Raw genomic sequence first — 21,302 nt, 5'->3', positions numbered from 1 at the left:
CCAGTTTTCTCCGTCTGGGGCCTGTGTTCTGGGTGCTTTGTGGGAAACTTGCTGCTGTGGCGGGACAGCCAGGTCCACGCGGCCTTGCCGGGAGGTGCAGCTGCTCCTGTCTGTCGAGTGCAGGGTCCCGGGGAGGGGACCACTCGCCCTGCTGCTGCAGGGGCCAAGTGCCGGGGCCCGGGGGCAGGGCCTGGCCGGGCCGCCAGCCAGGAGTTGTCGTTTCTGGGTTTGGGGAACCGTCCTGAAACTGGGGACCTCTCAGCTCTCCTTGGTCAGGACAGTCGTGCTGTGGAAGGAAGGAGCTTGAGAACCAAGACTGAAGCTGCTCGGTTCTGTTTCCACTGCAGAAACCTGACGTGCGGCTCTCTCGCGGCAGCGTGGACAGGGAGGACGGGAGTCTCCAGGGCCCGGTAAGCAGCTGTCGAGTCCGCGCCAGGACTCGGACTGTCCTTCCCGTGTCACGCGTGCTGGTGCAGGGCCACCGACCCAGCGTCCACGCACCCGCACCTTCCTCAGAGCCGCCCCGCCAGGGCAGCTGGACGCTGTGCCCTGAGGAGGCGCGGGCACGAGCTGCCTGCTGGTGCACACAGTGTGTCTGCTGGTGCACACTCCTCACAGCCTCCACGGGCCAGTGAAACAGTTCCCGTCACAGAAAACCTGTACGGTTTTTCCCTCTGGATGTTGTCAGGGGAAATGCCTAACGTTCTCTTTACAGAGCTAGCTTAGCTCTGGCCAGTTCGGCTCAGTGGCTGGATGTTGGCCCACAGACCAATGAGTCTCAGGTTCGATTCTGGTCAAGGGCATGTGCCTCGGTTGCGGTTGGTCCCTGCCCTGGTCGGGGTCCTGTGGGAGGCAACCAATCGATGTCTCTCTCTCCCTCCCTCCCAGTCTGTCTAAAGATAAATAGAAAAATATCCTCGGGTGAGGATTTTTTTAAAAAAGGAGCTAGCTTATGTGCTGGACGGTTTGCTCGGTGATTAGGGCATCGACCCGTGGCCCAAAGAGTCGCAGGTTCAATTCGCAGTCAAGGGCATGTACCTCGGTTGCAGGTTCGATCCCTGGCCCGTCAGGTTCATGCGGTAGGCAACCAATCGATTTCTCTTTCTCCCTCTCTCTCCATCCCTCCTTCCCACTCTATCTCAAAAAGAAAGTCAAAAAGTATCCAGGTGAGGATTCAAACAAAAAGAGCTAGTTTGTGGTTGACCCAAATATATTTAAAACCTGCTAGAACGCTTCTGTGGTCTTTTGGGGAGAGTAGTTAAAATTGTTCTGTTAGGATATCCATCAGCAGATGTTTGGTTGAAATAAACAAAAATTTCGTTTACCACTGAAAGGCGCTCCCAGTAGAACAGGAGCCTGTGCCTGCTGGGCAGACATTGGGACCAGTTTCCACGGGTGAGGCTCTGGCTAGAAGCAACCACGGGTCACACCAGACGTGCGTGTGCATGTCAGACACTGGTCGCCAGCTCCAAGAGGCCCAGTGGGAAAGGACCCCACCAGGAGCTCTCCTGTCTGAACTGGGATACCCAGCTGGCCCGAAATCTGGCCCCTGGGGGCCATGCCCAGCGTCCAGCGGGTGAGGGTGCTGTACACTTGGCAGGAGGCAGGTCATCCACCATCTGACACCTCCACACACCTTCCTTCTGTGTGACAAGCAGTCTGACCCACATTGCAAAGAAGAAAGCAAGACTCAGCATGACAATAAGCCCTCATCCTGGGACCAGCTGTTGCGAACGTCACAGACAGGGAAGTGCATTAGAAAAGGAAAGTGCCGGCTAGTGTGGCTCAGGGGTTGAGCATTGACCCAGCACCAAGAGGTCCCCGATTCCATTCCCGGTCAGGGCACATGCCCAGATTGTGGGCCGATCCCCAGTGGGAGACATGCAGGAGGCGGCCAATCGATGTTCTCTCTCATCGATGTTTCTGTCTCTCTCTCCTTCCCCCTTCCTCTCTCTCTAAGAATAAAATAATAAAGGAAAAAATACTAATAAAATAAAGGGAAAGCTCTGTGTGTCCAGTACGTGGCATGTGAGGGCTCTGGGAAATGTGGAGACGAGGGTGATGGAGTGACTGACATCTGCTGAAGGGTGACCCAAGAACACTAAAACAGGTGGAGCGGGAAGGGGCGCTCGCGGCCTCCGAGAGACGGGAGTGTAGTTCCCCTGGGGAGGGCGCTCTGCCTGCAGGTGCTGTGCTGGGTGCTTCCTCCTGCCCCTCGCTGCATCCTCAGTGCCCTGTGAAGGCAGGCACTTGCCGTCCACACCCCACAGAGGAGTAAACAGGCTTACAGAGAACGCACGCCGAGTTGCCCACTGCAGTGCCAGGCGCCACATGCCAGCTGACGGGTACCTCCTCCCTGGACGCATGGCTCCGGCTGTGGTCCCCTCCCGGGTGGCTGCTGGCTGTGGCACTTTGAAGCCCTCCGACCTTCCACTCGAAAACACGCCCGTCTCCAGGAGAAGCCTGTGGCCAGAGCGTGTGGGCTGCGGGTCAGCCTGAGCTCACTGAACACTGGTGCCTGCCCGTGGAAGGGGCCCCTCGGTGTGCACAGAGGGAGAGCGTGCGGGCTGCGGGTCAGCCTGGGCTCACTGAGCGCTGGTGCCTGCCCGTGGAAGGGGCCCCTCGGTGTGCACAGAGGGAGAGCGTGCGGGCTGCGGGTCAGCCTGGGCTCACTGAGCGCTGGTGCCTGCCCGTGGAAGGGGCCCCTCGGTGTGCACAGAGGGAGAGCGTGCGGGCTGCGGGTCAGCCTGGGCTCACTGAGCGCTAGGGCCTGCCCGTGGAAGGGGCCCCTCGGTGTGCACAGAGGGAGAGCGTGCGGGCTTCCAGCACAGCGCACGGGCGGCAGCTCGTCTGTTCTGTGATGACCTTGAAGGAGGTAGGGGTCGGTAGCTTCAGGTTACAGATGGGAGACCCGAAGGTGCACACAGCTGAGTGAGTCCTCCACGGCCTGCAGCTGGACACCCGGCTGACCAGAGCATGGCCCCAGTCCACGCAGTGGCCTCCCACCCCTAGGCAGGGACTCCGGGGCCTGCCCTTCGGGAGTGGAGCTGTGGAGCTGCCTAGACAGTGCCTGCAGACTGTGCATCCGCCCACGAGGGCTCGGGCAGTGTTCCAGTTTGTCAAACTCTCCTGCTACCTGAGAATCAACCAGAACATTCTTTGTGTTTCAGACCTTTTAAAAGGCGTGTTTTACAGCCCAGGTCAGTTGGCACAGCACAGCACGTCTGTTCCAAAGTCTGGGCCGCGTTCCCCACCCTGCCCGTGCTGGGCTCGCAGCTGCTCTGCCCACGGGCTCCGCACACCCCTGCCTCCCTGACTGCTTCCCCCGAGTCTGCTCGAGGTCATGCGCTCCCTTTTTCTTAATCTTCACTCAAGGATATTTTTCCATTTATTTTCAGACAGAGTGGGGGTGAGGGGGGGAAACATCAATTGGTTGCCTCCCACGCAACCCCAACCAGGGCCGGGTACCAAACCACCCTTGACCCGAATTGAACCTGCAAGTGTTCGGTCCTAGGGCCGATGCTCTAACTGCTGAGCCAAACCGGCCTGGGCGGAGAGTTCACATTCTCAAAAGGCCTGCCCTTCCTACTGAAACTGCACTTTCCTGGTGCCCCGCAACCCTTTTTCCCTGGGCACAGCCTGCTGTCCTTGGTTGTCTGTTCCTCTCCCCCCACTGGGGGGTGCCAGCAGGGCCAGCCTGCTTTGTGCCGAACCAGGCAGGTGTCAGTAACTTGGCAGGTGAGTGCAGGTGAACTGAGGGCTACACAAAGGCTAGTTAAAGGGGCCCCTCGGGCTGCACGCCTCTCAGCTCGGAGACGCAGGTGTACGTGAAGAGGCCTCTGGGTCGGAGCGCAGCTTGAAGTGGTCTGTGAGCACACACCAGTCACGACTGCAGAGTCAGCATGGACCGTCTCTCCACGATTAGCACGAGTCCTAAAAATATTATTTCCATTGAGCCGGCCTGCAGTGGCTGTGCTAAGTGTGACTGCCGGCGTCGGAGTTGGTGTGATCGGAAGTGGAGCTGCCTTCTTGTCCTGTCCCTCTGCACAGGGTCAGGGCTCATGGCTGGGTCTTGGGCTGACCCAGGTCTAGGCTCCCAGTGGTGTGAAGTCTCCTCTTGTCATCGCGGTTCCCCTTGCACACCTTCTGGTAAGCAGGGTGGTCGGGAGGGTGCCGGAGCTTCCTGAGCAAGAGCCCAGAGGTGGGAAGGCCTGGTTTCACCGCACTCCTGAGACATCATGGATGTAATTTTTTAAAAGAGAATTTTTTTTTAAATCCTCACCTGTGAATATCTTTCCTTTGATCTTCAGGTAGAGTGAGAGGGAGGGAGGGAGGGAGAGATACATCGATGTGAGAGAGACGCATCGATTGGTTGCCTCCTGCATGACCTGACCAGAGCCAGAGACCAAACTGCAACCGAGCTGCATGCTCTTGACTGGAATCAAACCTGGGACTCCTTTAGTCCACAGGCCAGTGCTCTAACCACCGAGCAACTGGCCAGGGCACAAGGAGAACTTCAAGTTGGTTGTGATCGCCACGTCTGTGTTCCCACGGGGCCCTGCTTGCCTCCGTCACAGCCCGTCTGTCACCCCTCTTAGCATCCATTCTTATTTGCCTAACCCCACCCCACCCCACCCCAACTGCGGCCTTAAGGCAGCCCCACCCCAACCTTGGTGGGTTTGACCGGGGTTAGCATAGCTGCTGGGGTGGGTGGAGCGGAAGGTGCACACTGCTGCTGACCGGACTTTCTGTTCCCGCAGACTGGAAACCAGCACATTTATCAGCCTGTGGGAAAACCAGGTAAACAAATTATGTATCAAGAAGTTAGTGTAACTTGGAGAGAGTGGCTTTAAATGTCTAAGTGTCTTAGCTTTGGAAGGCCTCGTGGCTTTCTGTCAGGGCTCCCTCCACGAGCCGCAGCGTGTGTGCCGTGTGACGTGTGCCGTGTGACGTGTGACGTGTGACGCTGGGAGCGCAGCCCGTGCTACGAAGGCGGCAGGGACTGCCTGCGGCCGCCTCTCCGCCCGTCTGCTTTGATGGGGACCGCGTGTGAGTTGTTGCCGCTCCTTGTAAAGGTGCACTACTCAATAAGACATGTTCCTTTCCCAGATCCTGCAGCTCCGCCAAAGAAGCCCCCGCGTCCTGGAGCTCCCGGCCACCTGGGCAGCCTCGCCAGCCTCAGCAGCCCCGGGGACAGTTACAACGAGGGCGTCAAGGTGGGCATGGAGCCGGGACTCCTCGAGGCCTGTGGAGCCCTCGGGTCTCGGCCGAGGCTGGGCTGCGGGCTGTCTGGTGTGGTTCCGCACCCGAGGGTCAGGGACCAGCTTTACCGGAAGTCTTGTCCATCCTCTCTCGTGTGACAGATGCTAGGGCCTCGCTCAGAGCCCAGCTTCTAAATGCATCACTGGACTGAGTGTTGCTTTGGAATGAAGTGCTGGGTGGCTTCTGGTTTTAAAAAGTAATTAGACCAGGATGCTGGGTGAAGTGAGACCTTCCGAAGTGTGTCTCCAGGTCTGTCAGCCTGGCTGAGCAGAAACCTCTGTCCTGTCCATCCAAGGCCAGAGCTGTGTCTGTAGAAGCAGCTTTGCTCCGTGGGGCCAGCCTCGGATGAGGGGCCTCGAGGCTTGGGCACAGACACCTGGGAGCTTCTTCGTGGTTCCAAACCTGCCCTCCTGCCGCCCGCCCGGGGGGCCAGTAGGGCTGTCAGGTCTGGCCCTCCGGGTCCCCACAGCCCTCCAGTGCTGGGCTCACGGGGGCCTTGGGGAGGGCCTCCCCCTCTGTGCCCATCTGAGAGAGGCCAGCTCTGCTTTCCGTGAGAGAGCAGGTGCCACTCAGACGTGTTCTGCTTCTCGGTTCTGAGTGTTTTAGAAAGAGAGAGAGAAACATCGACGAGAGATGACGTCAGTTGGCCGCCTCCTGCACGCCCCCCACTGAGGATCTGGCCCACAACCCCGGCCTGTGCCCTGACCAGGGATCGAACCGGGACCTCTCAGTCCATGGGCCGACGCTCAGCCACTGCACCACAGCGGCCGGGCAGTGTGTTGGTTTCGTGGGCAGCGTGTTTTCTTAGTGGTGCAGCAGAAGGTGCATCGTGGTCTGCTGATGACAGTGTCGCTTAGCAACCCAGGCTCACAAATCACCACCACTTGCTTAGTGTCTGTGTCCTGTGTTCAGATCCTCACGCCAGCCTCACAGGTTGGTGGGGTTACTCTTTTTTCCACTTTCACGTAAGATAGCCGAGGTCCCCAAAGGTTACAGGGCATGTGCGAGGTTCTGGCCTCCCAACAGCTGACCAGCATGTAGCCATTGTCCTGTCCACTGTGCTGCCAGGTCCTGCGGGAGCTCTCAGGCCGGAGTCGGAGATCGTGCTGGGGGAGAGTGTCCTCTCCAGGCGCGGAGCCCGAGGCAGCTGCAGCCCAGGGCCAGCGCCCACCGTAGCAGGCAGGTCCGCAGTCAGAGGGCCGGTCCTGGAGCTCGGCCGGGGCTCCCAGCACCCTGGGCACCACACCAGTGCTGTCTGGGAGGAGGAGAGGGGCCACCACATGCCTAATGTGGGTTCTTGACATAAAGGGAAGGACAGAGGGCAGGATTAGGTTAGTGAACTTTTTTCATTTTCGTGAGCCACAGAATGGCTGGGATCACAGTGATGACCAGCGCTAGAAGCAGGTCAGATACCAGCTTGGAACCCTGACGCACGCGCCCCCGTGGGGATCCGCAAGCAAACGTGATGGACGTCCCCTTTTGTAGGGCGTCAAGCAAGTGAAATCCTAGTGAATAGTGTGCTCACTATATAGTAAATGTGAACTGAAGAGTTCTTAGTGCTCAGTACGTGTGAAATGTCTGTCCGTCACCCACTGGCGGGTCAGGCTGTCCAGTCGTCTGAAGGAAGCTGCTGCACCGGACAGAAATGCTCGCCTTCCCCCAAGTGCACACAGCTCCTGAGTAGCCGGTGCCGAGACGAGCCCCCGCTCTCCGTGGCGGCTCCAGTTTGCTTCCCCGTGGTCGGAGGCAGTAAGCAGCCCCTCCTCAGTGGCTGGCGCTGGCTGCTCCCATGCGGGTTTGTCCTCACCACCTGCTGGGGCTCCACGCGGTCGAGAAGCAGGAGTTCCCAGAAATAGGGAGCCGGCGCCAGATGTCCGTGAACCACGCTGAGTCACGATGAGGGGCCTGGCGTCCCGGGACGGCTGTGACAGGAGGGGGCAAGGGAGACGCAGCGGCAGAGACGCTGCAGTGAGCGCCTCCCTCAGTCCAGAGCCTGTGGCCTGTGGACGGAGCTTTGCCTGAGACCTGCCAGGAGCCCTTGACGTCAGTGCACAGCCTTCTGCCCGCACGGCCCACCGTGGGACAGCCCGAGTGACCCGAGTGACAGCACAGGCCGGGGGTGGGCCTTGACCTCCAGGGTCTGCTGCCTGGCACAGCTGAGGAGGGGCAGGAGGCCCCTCCCCTGGGAGCTTGGCCCTCACAGCACAGCGGGCGGCCTTGGCTCAAGCCATAGAGAAAAGTTCGCTGGAGCTCGTCAGTGGAAGGAGCCAGCCACAAGAATTGCTCAGATGAGGGTTTCTGTTCTGTTTTTAAAACAAGCTCCTAACATCTTTAAGCCGAGCCCCATCCAGGGGTCCCGTGTGCTGGTGCAGCCATTTCCAAGGAGGCTGGGCCAGGGCAGGCTGGGCATGCGTCCCTCCGAGTCACCCGGAGGCCAGGTGGCTGTGGCCACAAGCATCCTCGCTCCTCTTTTCGGGAAGTCCCCGGTTCTTCTGATCCTTGCGCGGCTGCCGGACTGTCCTTCTCGGGCTTTGCATGTTGTTTCCGTTGTCACGGAAACGGGCGTGCCTGGCAGACCTCCGCGGCTGTGGCTGCGCCTGCCCCAGGGCCGCGGGCTGCTCGTCTGCACGTGTTTACGGGGGTTTGTCCCTGCCTCCATTAATACTGTTTTTCTTTTCTCCCTCTCTGATAATCTCTCTAACCTTTCCTCACCTTCCGCTCGACAATAGCCGTGGAGGGTAAGCACATCGTGTCTGTGTGTCTGTCCAGCTCTGTGTCATGCCCAGCGCCCTGCATGTGACTGGACAGGACTCGGGCTGGGGCGGGCTCTTGGGCTTGGTGTGCCAGCAGCAGAGTGTGTAGTGCCGAGTGAGAGACGGGACCAGCTCCCCAACTGAACTGTCGTCCTTGTCCATCTCCTGCCCAGATGGGGACCCTGACTTCCGGCCTCCTTGGGCAGAGGCAGCCTGAGGGCTCAGAAGTGGGCGCCTGGCCCTGTGCCAGCAGATTCCGCAGGCACCGGACCGGGCACTGAATGCGGTCTCTGGAGCAGCATGGGCTGTCCTGTGGGCCCAGGGTGGCCAGTTTACTGTGTAACTGCCACTGAAGATTTTCCAGGGGCCCCTGTGGAACTCAGTGCCCAGTTTATCTGGGTAACATCTGGCGATGTCCCTGTGCCCGGGCACTGGGTGGCCATTTTACACGTGTCCCTTCTTCTGAGCCCACGGAGGCCGCTCCCAGGAAGTGCAGCGCTGGGTGTGGTGGTGCACAAGTCTTGCCCAGAGCAGGGAGTGAGACCCGGGTGTACCCAGGGAGGGCCTGCTGGTCCCGCGTCCCAGGCCTGCAGGGGGCAGCTCTCCGCGGGAGGTCGTGCTCACTGCAGGGTCCTGAGCAGGTGGAGACTGTCCGTCCAATGCAGGCCGCTCGGCCAAGCCAGCCTCTTTGCGGTCTTGGGGGTGTAAGATCTGATCTTCCTCTGGGGAAATGATTGCGGGGGGACCTCAAATCACTTCTCCAAGAGAATCGGGCTCTTTAGTGTAATGTGTGTGATTCCACCTCATTTCCTTTAACTGAGCTCAAAGTTAGAAAGATGATGGCCTCATGTCTGTGTCACTCGGATGAGTTACTCACTGTCATCCTCAGAGTGAACTCCACCCCATGCCAACCAGAAAATCAGTGCTGCAATCTGCTTTGATCTCTTTTAAAGACCCTCCCTAAGGAGCTTGGTGTATGCCGCCACCTCCTGGACGATAGAAGGATGACCAGCTTTTGTGTTGGCAGCTTCAGCCCCAGGAGATCAGCCCCCCGCCCACTGCCAACCTGGACCGCTCCAACGACAGGGTGTACGAGAACGTCACGGGCCTGGTGAAGGCCGTCATCGAGATGTCCAGCAAGATCCAGCCAGCCCCGCCAGAAGAGTACGTGCCTATGGTGAAGGTAGGCCCGCCCATGTGTCCCAGCAGAGCTGCGTCCTGACCGACCGCCGGAGGCTGCGGCCCCTCGTGGGCTGTGTTGCATCACAGCTGCCATCACACGAGTTGTCGCTGCTGTCTGAGCCTCGGGGGAGTCTGCAGGGGGTCTGGAGCCCTGGAGGGGGTCACTGTCACTGGGCACTCCTGTGATCTTGAGGGAATAAAGCAAGAGACGAGAGCACTCAGCATGGATACGCATGCGTCCAGCGCAGGCCAGCCGGTCCAGTGTGGGCTGGAGGGGGTTCAGGGAGCACGCTGAGGGGAGGGTGCCCTGGGGGGGTTCAGGGAGCACGCTGAGGGGAGGGTGCCCTGGCAGGGGCACAGTGGGGGGGGGCACACATGACCAGGGATACGGCCCTGCCCTGTCCTCCCAGACCCTTTCTCAGTGGGCATCTCCTGACCCGTTTTGTTCCCATTCCCGAGGGCGTTGAGCCCTGTGTCAGCCCTCTGAGCCTGCGGGGCAAACTGCCTCCTGGTGAGAAGGCGGGGCTCAGCCCAGGGAAAGGAGGGACAGGAAGGAGGGCAGTGTGGGTGCAGCGCTGTGACCCGCTGTGTGCTCCTGCCCAATAGGAGGTCGGCCTGGCCCTGCGGACACTGTTGGCCACTGTGGATGAGACCATCCCCGGCCTGCCAGCCAGCACTCACCGCGAGGTAGGCATGGCCCCTGCTCTGGGACTGTGGGTGGGGCCCCGGGGCGGGTCCATGCTGAAGCAGTTTAAATGACGCCCACGGTGGCTCTTCTGTGTGCAGTGACCGATCCCAAGGCCTCTAAGGGCAGAGAAGAGTGTCTTTTTCCCAGAGGCACCTGAGAAGTACATAAAAGTCCCCTGGAAGGTTCCCTGGAAGCCGCTCTCCTGACCGCCTTCTTGTCCTTCCAGATCGAGATGGCGCAGAAGCTGCTGAACTCCGACCTGGGCGAGCTCATCAACAAGATGAAGCTGGCCCAGCAGTACGTCCTGACCAGCCTGCAGCAGGAGTACAAGAAGCAGATGCTGACGGCTGCTCACGCCCTGGCCGTGGACGCCAAGAACCTGCTGGACGTCATCGACCAGGCCAGGCTGAAGATGCTGGGGCAGCCGAGACCGCACTGAGCCGGCCCTGTGCTCTCAGACGTCTGTCCGCCCCCAGCAGCAGGGCCGGCCTCGGCCCAGCACTGACCGCACCAGCGCCTCGACTGACAGCAGGCTGATCATCTCTCCTAAAGTTTAACCACATTTTGATTTGGGTTTATTTTTTTGTTTTGGTTTTCGAATCATGGTGTTCAGAAAAGTCTGGGATCCAAAATGTGGCATTTTTCTGAGAATGAAACTGAGAAGTTTTTAGGGATCATGAAGAGACTGTGGGGTCCGTCTCCATGGGAGCAGCCGAACTCGCCGGGAAGTGAGAGGGTGGGGGAGACGCCTGGAGTCCGGGCCGAGCTCTCCCGGCCCCGCGTGGTGCCGGCGGCCCGCTGTCGCTGGCACACCCGTGGGCGCAGTGTGCCGCGCCACTCACAGAGGGGGGCCCGGACGCTCTGTCGTGAGGTCCTTTCAGAACCACAGCCCTCCCGTCTTCCTGCTTTTCCTTCACGTGTCGGGGAGGCCTCTGTGGGAAGCTGGCTATGGAACACACGAAAACTGCCTTCACGGAATAACGGGCCGGCTTTTGCAGCAGAGTTCTCGGGGAGCAGAGATGCTTTGTGCCAGGGCACCCCAACCTGCATTGAGAAGAGGTTCTGCAAGCACCCTGGTCCCACTTTTCTGTAGTTTATGAAAAAGATAAAAGCCATGTCGACTGTTCTGCAGCCGCTGGGGCCGACTCACCTGACTGTCTGTCTTCCCAGCGGAGGGTCAGCGAGCCGAGACGGCTCTCTGCGGCCCAGGCCCCGCCGTCCCGTCCAGTGCTTTTGAGAGCTACACCCTCCCTTTAGTGTGTTGGGGGATATAAATTATTCTCAGGAAGAATATAATGAACTGTACAGTTACTTTGACCTATTAAAAAGGTGTTACCAGTAAAGGTCTCGGGTTGATAGCCTTTCTTTCCTTTTCCTTCAAACCCCTTACGTTGTCCAGATGACCTGTCAGATCAGATACACCCAGGCGAGCTCAGTCATTACACCAGTTTCTTTCTCTCTGCCTTCTAGACAAGCGAGGCTGTCACCACAGAGCCACGGCCCCTCATTCTAAGTCGCCTGTTCACTCCGTCTTATTAAACACAGAAATCGAGGGAGGCGCAGTGTCACCCATGAAGGGCGCCCCCCGCGGCCCTGGTGTCGTCATGTCAGTCCAGCCTCGGGGACGCCCTCCTCCGTGGACACTGGTGAGGGATCTGACAGCACCGGTCCCCAGACCCGCCTGCCGGTGGGGAGCACGTGGAGCTGGGGCTCCCCGGTGGGGCCTGGAGGGCACGGCCCCGCGGAGCCGGCTCTTCCTGAGTGACACCCGTTCCTGCTGGGGACATGCGACGCTGACTTCATGTGGACAAAGGGGGGCCACCTCTGAGTCTCTTCTCCGGCCCTGCTCGGTCTCCAAGTCCATTTCGTCTTCACAGGGGCAACAGGAGGTTGTGAGAGCAGCTGGTCCGCAGTGGCGCCTCCCTGTGCACGGCAGGGGGCCTAGCGGCGCCGGGCCTCCGCTCACCGGAGCCAGGTGTCCTCCCTCCCAGGACAGCCACCCTCGGGACTCATCCCCGTCCTGGTGGGCAGTCACCGCTGGGACGAGAGCCCTTGCAGAGAGCTGAGCGCGGCATGATGGTCACTGAGCTCTGGCTGCCGTGTGTCTGGGACCACCCCATTTTTCGGGATACACTGGCCAAAACCCAGCTCAGCTTCCGCACTCTCTTCCGTATGGGGTGGGCGCGAATCAGCCTCATCTTATCCCATCTTAGCAAAGGCTTCGTGCCGGCCACCCCACGGCAGAAAGCAAATGCCAGGTGTGAGCTGCAGAGCCGTGGTTTTCCAGCAATCGCTCAAAAACCGTAAGATTTCTCTAAATCCACAAGAAAATCCAGTCGTGATGTGTCATGAAACGAGTGGGATTATTTGATTTTACACTTGATTCACATTTAGTCTGGAAAGCCCAAGGCTCACAGCGGCGCTAATGGTCGCACACGTTCACCAAGGAGACCTGGCACACGTCCCCTCGCCGTGCCCTTGCTGCTCAGGCCCCGCCCCTCACGACCCCAGCCTGGGGGGGCGCGGCTGTCCTGCTCGGACAGCGTCACGTGACGGAGACACGCGTCCCCTTCGGCCTCTGCAGTGCCGTGCGCACTGCCGTCAGCGGTCTGTCTCAGAGATGCATCCACTCCTCACTCCGGCTCCCAGTGGACCCCACGGCACCCCTGGAAGTGTGTGTGAGCATTTGAACCTGCAGTGGCGTCGCCTTCCGCTCAGAAGCCTTCGTTTGGCGGGTGGGCCCACAGGTGGCTTGGCCTCGACGCTCCATAGATAACGAGCTGTGTGCAGCTCTAAGGGTTGGACTAAGTCTATGTGACGAAGTGATAAACGACAGCACTTCAACTGTGGAAACATTTCATTGGCAATGGTGTAGCTGAATTAATATTTTTACGTCCCCCAGACCTCTGTGAAGATGTCGGGTGACACAGAACGCTGGCTGTGGTCCCAGGAGGGCGTTTGCGCGCCGGGCCATCCAGGCAGCCGCAAAGTTGGGGTCCTCTCCTGTTCCCTTTTTCATGATACTTCCTTTTCGGCTTTTCCAGCTCATTTGCAGTGTTCAGCTAAAAATGTAAAGGCCTTCAAAGTGAGAGGAAACAAGCATTTATTCGAGATGAGCAAGCATAGCTATTTAGGAATCAGTGGTTCAGGCCGAGGCCCAAGTAAGGCTGGGGTGTTTCGGGGTCAGGAAAGGGGGACAGTGACATCCATGGCAGGAAGGCACCTCTGTTGGCACAGATAAGGTAACAGATGTTAATTCTACCAACGCGTCTGGTTCCCAGTCCACAGTCAGCACCTGCTTCCTTATTGTCCCCGCGGACAGCCCTGGGGTGCGGGGGTGCCCTCGGCCCTGTCCAGCTGTCGTTTGGTCCTGGGGTACCCCCAGGTGTGAGGCGCAGCACATCAAGGCAGCCCCTCTGGCCCCATTTGAAAGGCTCCGTGCTGCCCTGGTGGCTCTGGCACACACCCTGGTTGTGGGTTCGGTCCCTGGTGGACACATACCAGCAGGGGCACATGCGGAAGCAGCCGATCAAAGTGGCTCCCCCCTCTCTGACAGCAGTTTTGTATATATTTTAGAATCACTCGGTCAGTTTCCATTTCCTTAAAAGGCCCCTTGGGACCCGGGCTCGGTCCCCTCTGCGCTGTGCACAGCGGCCAGGAGGGGGTGCCTGTCACGACCGACCAGTGTGCTGGGGCTGGGACCCAGCCTCTTCCTGTCGCTCTGCTAACACCCCAGTTGCCTGTGCCAGTCACACAGGGGCTGCGAAGCATGGTGTCCCCACAGGCGGGACGGGGCCCTCTCCTGGAGCCCACTCCGCTCTGCTTTTCCAGGAACGACAGAGCGACTCTTCTCGACACTCACGTGAGGTCAGAAGCAGTGTCTGCACTTCCTTCTGGGCCGGTGGTGACTGCACCGCACCTCGGAGTGTCCCCGTCTGACTGCCCTCCTCAGGGTGCGGCCTGGGGACAGGGGGCCCTGAAACTGCACCTCGGCGAGTGCTCGGCCCCCACTGTGCCCACTGCTGCGCTAGCCCCACGCAGGACGGAGACCTGTGGCCCTCAGTACTGACCGTAGCAGCCCGGGAGCTTCCATCCAAGTGCTGTGCAAGGTGTGGAGACCGGGGGCAGCCGGAGGGGTGAGGGGCCACGGTCAGGGGCCCGAGAGGCAGGAGGCGTTGAGGGAGAGGATGGCGAGGAAACAGCACCAGGCTCGGCCGTGGGCTGGGAAGGGCTTCGAGTGGGAAACCGGTGATCACCTCCAGGCCTCGCACCCCAGGTCCGCGCCCCCGCCCGCTCACACTGACAGTCCCCACCACTGCACCTTCTCACCTGGAAAAGCTTCCGCTGGCCTCTCCGAAAGACGGGCTTCTTTTTCGTGTGACCTCATCAAAACACCATTAGCACAGCTGGGAAAACGAGTGGTTATTCCTCGATATCAGATATCCAGTCAGAATTCAGATCCGCCTAGTAGTCTCCCAATTTTTTGTCTAGTTAAAAAAATCAAATCCAGCCCAACTGGTGTGTCTCTGGTTGAGCATCGACCCAGGCACCACGAGGTCACGGGTTCGATTCCCGGTCAGGGCACATGCCCAGGTTGTGGACTGATCCCCAGAGGAGAGAATGCAGGAGGCGGCCAGTCGATGTTCTCGCATCGATCTTTCTATCTCTCCCTCTTCCTTTCTCTCTCTCTAAAATCAATAAAGAAAAAATTTTTTTATTTAAATCAAATCCAAATAAAGGGTACCCATATGGTCTTTTTTTAAAAAAATTTTTTTATATAGTGTTTTTTTCTTTTTTTAAAATCTTACTCGAGGATATTTTTACATTTATCTTCAGACAGTGGGAGGGCGGGGGGAGGGAGGGAGAGAGAGCGAGAGAGAGAGAGGAAGACTGGGGCCAGGGACAGACTGCAACAAGGTATGTGCCCTTGGCCGGAATCGAACCCGGGACTCTTTGGTCCGCAAGCCAACGCTCTAACTGCTGAGCCAAACCGGCCAGGGCTCCATATAGTGTCTTAATTGATTTATTTTTAAAAGTATTTTTATTGATTTTCAGAGAGAGAGAAAGATTGAGAGAGATACAAACATTGATGAGAAACATCAGTCAGCTGCCTCCTACATGCCCCCAACTGGGGATGGAGCCACAACCTGGTCATGTGCCCCGAATGGGAATCGAACCAGGACCTCTCAGTCCCTGGGACGGCACTCAATCCACTGAGCCACGCCAGCTGGGCTGATGTCTTAATTTAATGAAATCCAAGGTTTCATTATTTTCGTCATGGTAGTATTGTTTTATTTAAGAAACCTGTCCTGCCCCACCAGTGTGTCCCCCACCACCACCACCATCACCACCACCACCAACAACAACAAAACAAACCTATTAAAATTGCACTAAATCTGTAGGTCAGTCTGGGGACAGGTCACGTCTGTGCAGCAGGGAGTCCCGGTGTGGGAGCAGGCTGCCCCCCCACTATGCAGGCCTCATTCACTCCGTCCGGTGTACGGATTTCTGTGCAGAGGGTCGGAGTGTCTCGGATAAGACGCATTCCTAGATTTTTGATGTTTCATTTTGTTTCAATTTCATTTTTAATTTTGTCACTGATATATAGAATTATGCTTAATTTTTAAATATTGACCGTACAGCCGAAAACCTTATTAAATGACAGGTGCATCAGTAGATTATTTCACAGACGCACCCTGGGATGGTAAGAACACGGTGTAAAGGAGCTGCTGAGAGCCGGCCCTCGAGGCTGGCTTACCGGGTCCTCCACTTGACTCCTTCGATCGATAGCATGGCGTGTTTAATCCATGGTTTCGCCCAACGTGAAATTACCTTTCTTTCACTGAATGTATTGGGGTGACATTGGTTATTTTCATAAGCTTCGCACTGCATCGTGTGTTCACCACCCCATCAAGTCTCCTTCCGTCACCATTTATCCCCCTGTCCCGGTCTACCTCCCCCCAGCCTCTTAAAGTAGCTTTTATGTATCTCTTGACTCCAGGAAATGCTCCAAGCTGCACCCACCACCTCCACGTTCATCCCAGACCTTTGGAGAATACGCACGAGTTTGTAGCTCCTGACTTAGCAAGTCTCGGTGGCCCCGGGGGCACGCTGCTGTCTACGTCAGCCATCCCCGCGGGTCTGCACGTCTGTGTACAGGACTGCGGCTGGCACGTCCCTCGTGGCCAGCGATGTTCGTGTGCCCTTGGCCCTGGGGCCTTTGGTGGAAGTCTCTCCGGGCCTTTCGGCCATGTTTTACGTGGTTTGCTTTTCTCCTGTTGAGTCTGAGTTCTTCCCATACTCTGCATATTGTCCTTTGTCAGACTGTGGCGTGCAGATGTCCTCTCCCACTCTGCCGTTGGGCTCTCTGCCCCCTCCACGGCCCTCTCCCCGAGCCAGAGCTTGCTTTCTGATGAGGTCCAGCGTGTCCACTTTTCTTTGTTGGACTGTGCTTTTGGTGTCGAGTCCAAGAGCTGCCTAGCCCTGGGTTTTTGCTTCCTTGTTTAAGTTTTATGTTCACTGTTCAGCCTGTGGTCCTCTTAGAGTTAATGTCCCAGTGTTAGTGACACCTTGGCTGTTCTTTCCCTATGACGAGAGCAAAGAATCCACGCTGGGGGACGGGTCCCCTGGTGTGTCTGCACTCTGTGTGCCACTGGGTGACACCCCTGCGGCGTCAGTGGTCCCGGGCTGTGCAGGCACGTGGCCGCCTGCTCGGAGACTCGGGACTGAGCCTCTGCCAGGGGCAGCACTCCGAGGCAAAGTGACTTGTGTTCAGGCTGAGTGGGCTCCGTGTCATGCTGGGCTTCGTGGACAGAGGTTACTTAGGTGTGTGTTTTGTTCCCACTGTGACAGAAATATTTGTCAGTCCACAACCACGCGCTCGGGTTTTTAATTCAGACAGACAGCCAGAATTTTTATTCAAAGAATCTTTGAACATTAGAGCTGGAAGGAGTCATGGGAGGCTTCTGCCTCCGTGTTTCCCAAAGTGTGCTCCCCGGAACCTGAAGGCACCCCGTGATAAAAGCTTTCTGTCACCAAGTGGGGTTGGGACAAGTTGCAAATGGTCTGTTCCCCTCCTTCCGCTTTGTGGACTCCTGATTCTTAATCCTTTGTGGAAGGCTCTGAGAGGGCTTGTGGTCAGTAAGTCTGTTTAGTGTAAACCAAATGCTTCCCAATTTATTTGACCTCTTGACCCCCTCTGTTATCATGTGCAGACGTGTTTGGAACAGCTGGTTATTCCAGAGTCTACATTTTGGTCTTGAAGAAACCAAGGGCCTCCGAGTTGAGAGCGTTGTGGGCGCCATGACCACAGGAGGGCGCTGTGGCCCCTGCCCTCCCTTGGTCTCCCAGCAGGAGTTGCTGGTCTGTCTGGACAGCAGCCTCCGAGGAGCACACCTGCTGACCAGTGCGGGGGACCCTGCAGTCTTGGCATAGGGACCCCCCCTCCAGCCCCCCGTACGGAGCAGTGAGTCGTGCTAGGGAGAGAGACCGGGCCCCAAGGGCCCGTGGTGGCCCCGTGTGGTCAGCATGCAGCTGGGAGGAAGGCCTGGAGGAGCAGGCGCAGCTAGAATCGCACGGCTCCATTCAGGGGTTAAGTGGGTCACTGCCTGCGGGAGAGGGAGCAGGCAAAGGGCCTGGGGGTGTCTTGGCGGATGGTGAGTGATGGCCACGCAGGGACACAGGAGGAAGGAGGTCGGGAGGAGGAACTTGGTTGGATGCTCTGGCCCTGGAGCTGCGGGGGTTGGGGCTGCAGGGAGGGGGCAGGTCCTCAGCGCAGGCCTGACGGGTGTGGTCCGGAAGAGGTGGGCACAGGGCTGCAGGTCCCTGCCAGGGCCGGGAGAACCCCAGCCAGCCTGGGCTCCGGGGCCGTAGGGCCGGCCGGCCGGCGACAGCGCCCCTCCACCAGCAGGGGTCGCGCGTGTCGTTCTAGGCGGGAAAGCGGCACAAAGGAGCGCGGGCGACACTATGTAGCCGATCCGGCCACACGCAACCGCCTGTGTGCTCAGAAGCAGGGCGCCCAGCGCAAAGACCAGGACCGGCTCTCCGCGGGGCTCCGCGGCCAGAGGTGCAGCCAGGGGCGAGCCTCTGGGATTGGGGAGGCGGCGCCGTGCCGGTGAGAGCAGGGGGTCAGCCTTTTCCCTCCTGCGCACAGCCGCTCGGGGCTAGCGTTCTGCCGCGCCAGAGAATGTATTTTCTGCCTGCCTGGCACAAAAAGGTATCACTTTTTATTTAATTTATTTTTCTCCCCCAAATCAATACGAGGCTTTTACTACATCTTTAAAATATCTCAAATAAGTGTGACAAAGCATTTGGCATCTTGGTGTTCCTATCGCTGGACAACTTGGATCTTATGCATCAGCCTGCTGAACCGTTCCTTTTTCGGAAACACAGATTCCGTCCAAACATGTTCTTATACCTTGTTTTTTATCCTCACCTGAGGACACGTTTCCGTTTTTTGTTCAGATAGAGGGGGAGGGAGAGAGAGAGAAACGTCGACGTGAGAGGGACACATCGAGTGGCTGCCACCTGCACGACCCAACCAGGGCCGGAGATGAACTGCAGCCGTGCCCTTAGCGGGAACCGAACCCGGGTCTCTCAGGACTGCAGGCTGACACCCTAACCGCTGAGCCAAACCGGCCAGGGCCTGACACCTTGTTTTAACTGCGGTGGCTTTGCTGGAACAAGGCAGCTGACTTTGATACAAGTTCAATGACGTTTCCCTCAAGCATCAGCTCATCTTTCTGGGCTCGAGATACTGAACAAGTGACACCTGACCTCATCTGAACTCTAAGGGTGCATGTTTTCCGAAGAAATTTCTAATTTCAGCGAGAGAACCTTTCTCTGGAATAACGACGTATATGGAGAAGTGAGCGTGCACAGACCTTACCTGGTAATGGAAGCCCAGAGAAACACCCTCGATCGTGTTCTGTCCGGGACTGCAGATAGTGCGACCGTGGCCAGTTCCTTCCCATTTCCCCGCCGTTTGTCATCCGAAGCCTCTTCTTTTTCTTTCCAAGGAGACTGAGTTCCACATGGATGTGGCTGAAGTCCCTCCACAGGGTGCCCCTGGGGCCCTTCTCAGTACCTGTGCACACCTTCAGAGTGATGTCCCCCTTTTCTAGGACAGCGACCGTCTGATTGCTGAGAGTGGCCTTCATCCTCGAAGCAGATGCTGCAAAAGAGCTTTTCTTGTTTTTAATCCTCACCCAAGGATACTTCTTCCATTGATTTTCGAAGAAAGTGGGAGGGACGGAGTGGGGCAGAGAGAGAGAGAAACATCAATGTGAGAGAGAAACATCTTTATTGGCTCTCTCACTGGGGCCAGGGGGTGAACTTGCAACCCAAGTATGTGTCCTTGACCAGAAATGGAAGCCAAAGCCCTGAGCCACACTGGCCAGGGCAGAAATCGGTATCATTTTGATCCATTCACACCAGACGGCTATTGTTGTGTTAACTGTTGTCATTTTTTAAATCTGACAATCTCAGGGAAAAGAGGTCAGCGCCCCTGACAGGTACTGCATGTTTTAAAAATTCCTGCAGCTCACCAGTTGAAAGTCGCTGGTGCAGAGGTTCCCAGACAGCCGAGTGACAACAGGCAGGACCGGCACGTTAAGATGTCTTGGCTGTGAACTACAGTGAAGGCACAGAAACGTACGTGGGAAATAAATGCAGCTTGAGAGACTTGCCAGCCGAGGGAGCGCCCCCCCGCCCAGCCCCAGGGCCTCTGGTCGGAATACTCATCCCTGCCAGCAGCTCCCACCTTTCTGAGGCCCTGGGAACCACCAGCTTGTCTTTCCTTAGCTTGTTACTACTATTCATTACGCAGCCCTGAGCCCAGGTTTGGAACTTATAAATGAAACCGTGTGTGGCTTGTGGCTTCTTTCACCCGACGTTGTTGCGATGTGGGTTGTGCTTGGCTGGAGAGGGCTCCTTGTCAGGCTGAGTCCCTTCCTGAACAGGTGTGACTCTCCTGAGCTGTCCCTCCAGGACGTCCCGGGCCCAGGCCTGTCCTGGCCAGCATCCCCCCAAGCTGCGCTGTCCTGCTAGGGCCCTGTGGCCAGCGCTTCCAGATACCACCACACACTGGTTTCCCGGATGACTGGCCAGTCTCACAACAACACTGAGGAGGAGCCTGAGGAAGGTGAGGGGAGACTGGCAGCGCAGGCAGCCTGTCACGCAGGACACTGGAGACCAGTGGAGGGCTTGGACCACAGGCAGATGGAGACGGGCCGCCAACGAAGGGCTTTGAGCAAAGCAGGCACAAAGCCCGATGTGTCCTCCAATCCGACTTGACTGTCAGGTGGAGAGCTGGTCACAGGGGAGAGTAATTTCAGGGGCCTCTTAGGCCACCTGGTCCACCATGAGAGCAGAGGCCGGGGGGGGGGGGGTTAGAGGGAGGGATGGGCCATGGACCAAGGTCCCGTTCATGGCGATAATTTATTTGATTGGTGGAGACTGGTGTCCCTTTAAGTTTCTCTCTGGAGGAAGTGCTGGTCCTGCACTTATTTTGGGAGGCCCTTGAAGGTTGCAAAGAACCAATAATAAACCTACTGGGTGTGGGGCCCCTTGCAGGCAGGACTTGGACTCATTTTTGAGTCACCCGAGGATGAGGACGCAGGACCGTGAAGCCCCTGCACCCAACATGCAGAGAGCACCTGTTTACGGGATGGAGGCCGAGCAGGCAAGGGTGTTGCAAGGTGACCAGCCTCTTGGTGTTTCACCCTTGGTGTCCATCACCCACCATTAGGGGAGGAAGGAGGTCCCACTGGTGGGCTGGCTGCCCTGGAAAAGGCCTCAGAGAACAGCTGGAGCCAGGCCATGCAGGGTGGAGGGTCTGGGTAAGGAGGACCCTCAGGCACAGGTCCTGCAGCACAGGGCTACCCCAAGCCAGGGAGGCCCGAGTATGGGGGTGTCAGTTCCATCTCATCATGGAGGGCAGCTTAAATTCACCACAACTTACTATTTTTTCCTTTATTGATTTTGAAGGGAGAGGGAGAGAGAAACATCGATGAGAGAGAACATCGATGGGCTGTCTCCTGCAGGCCCCCCACGGGGGATGGGGCCCACAACCCGGGCCTGTGCCCTGACCGGGAATCGAACCAGAGACCTCCTGGTGCACCGGTTGATGCTTAACCACTGGGCCACACAGGCAGACAACTTACTAAATATTTCACATGGATTATCTGGGTCCCTGGCTGGGAAGTGTCAGTGTGCGAGGGCTTGGCACGCTCAAGTTCACACTCAAGTTCACACTCTGGGTGGGAAGCAAGCTTCCTGATATTCAGGTTTGGTTAATAACTTAAAAAACAAAAACAAAAAACCAGGCTGAGATGCTGAGGTGCCAACGCAGAGTGCAACACCAGGGCTCCTTCGTGGCCAAGTGCACCGCTGGTGGGGTGACAAGGAAGGTCTGCACC

The 21,302-nt window shown here is 57.8% G+C and overlaps 2 protein-coding genes across 14 annotated transcripts in view; both read left to right on the top strand.

The window, feature by feature from the left end:
* PTK2 (protein tyrosine kinase 2) overlaps positions 1-11,229 on the top strand; it is a 149,478-nt gene extending 138,249 nt beyond the window's left edge. For 6 of the 10 annotated variants that reach the window (XM_036263895.1, XM_036263893.1, XM_036263888.1 and 3 more), the window contains 7 exons: positions 348-410; positions 4,761-4,800; positions 5,110-5,216; positions 7,992-8,000; positions 9,043-9,198; positions 9,804-9,884; positions 10,112-10,324. In XM_036263895.1, coding sequence (XP_036119788.1) covers positions 348-410; positions 4,761-4,800; positions 5,110-5,216; positions 7,992-8,000; positions 9,043-9,198; positions 9,804-9,884; positions 10,112-10,324 — 669 coding nt within the window. Of the gene's footprint in view, positions 1-347; positions 411-4,760; positions 4,801-5,109; positions 5,217-7,991; positions 8,001-9,042; positions 9,199-9,803; positions 9,885-10,111 lie in introns of all 10 variants that reach the window. The other 4 variants (XM_036263887.1, XM_036263890.1, XM_036263892.1 and 1 more) reach the window with 2 other exon arrangements.
* AGO2 (argonaute RISC catalytic component 2) overlaps positions 1-21,302 on the top strand; it is a 381,544-nt gene that overhangs the window by 281,084 nt on the left and 79,158 nt on the right. The gene's annotated exons all lie outside the window — the stretch shown is intronic.

The sequence above is a fragment of the Molossus molossus genome, unplaced genomic scaffold, assembly GCF_014108415.1.
Source record: "Molossus molossus isolate mMolMol1 unplaced genomic scaffold, mMolMol1.p scaffold_m16_p_16, whole genome shotgun sequence".
Lineage (NCBI taxonomy): Eukaryota > Metazoa > Chordata > Mammalia > Chiroptera > Molossidae > Molossus > Molossus molossus.
The sequence above is the reverse complement of the archived record's forward strand: the minus strand, read 5'-3'. Positions and strand labels throughout refer to the sequence as shown.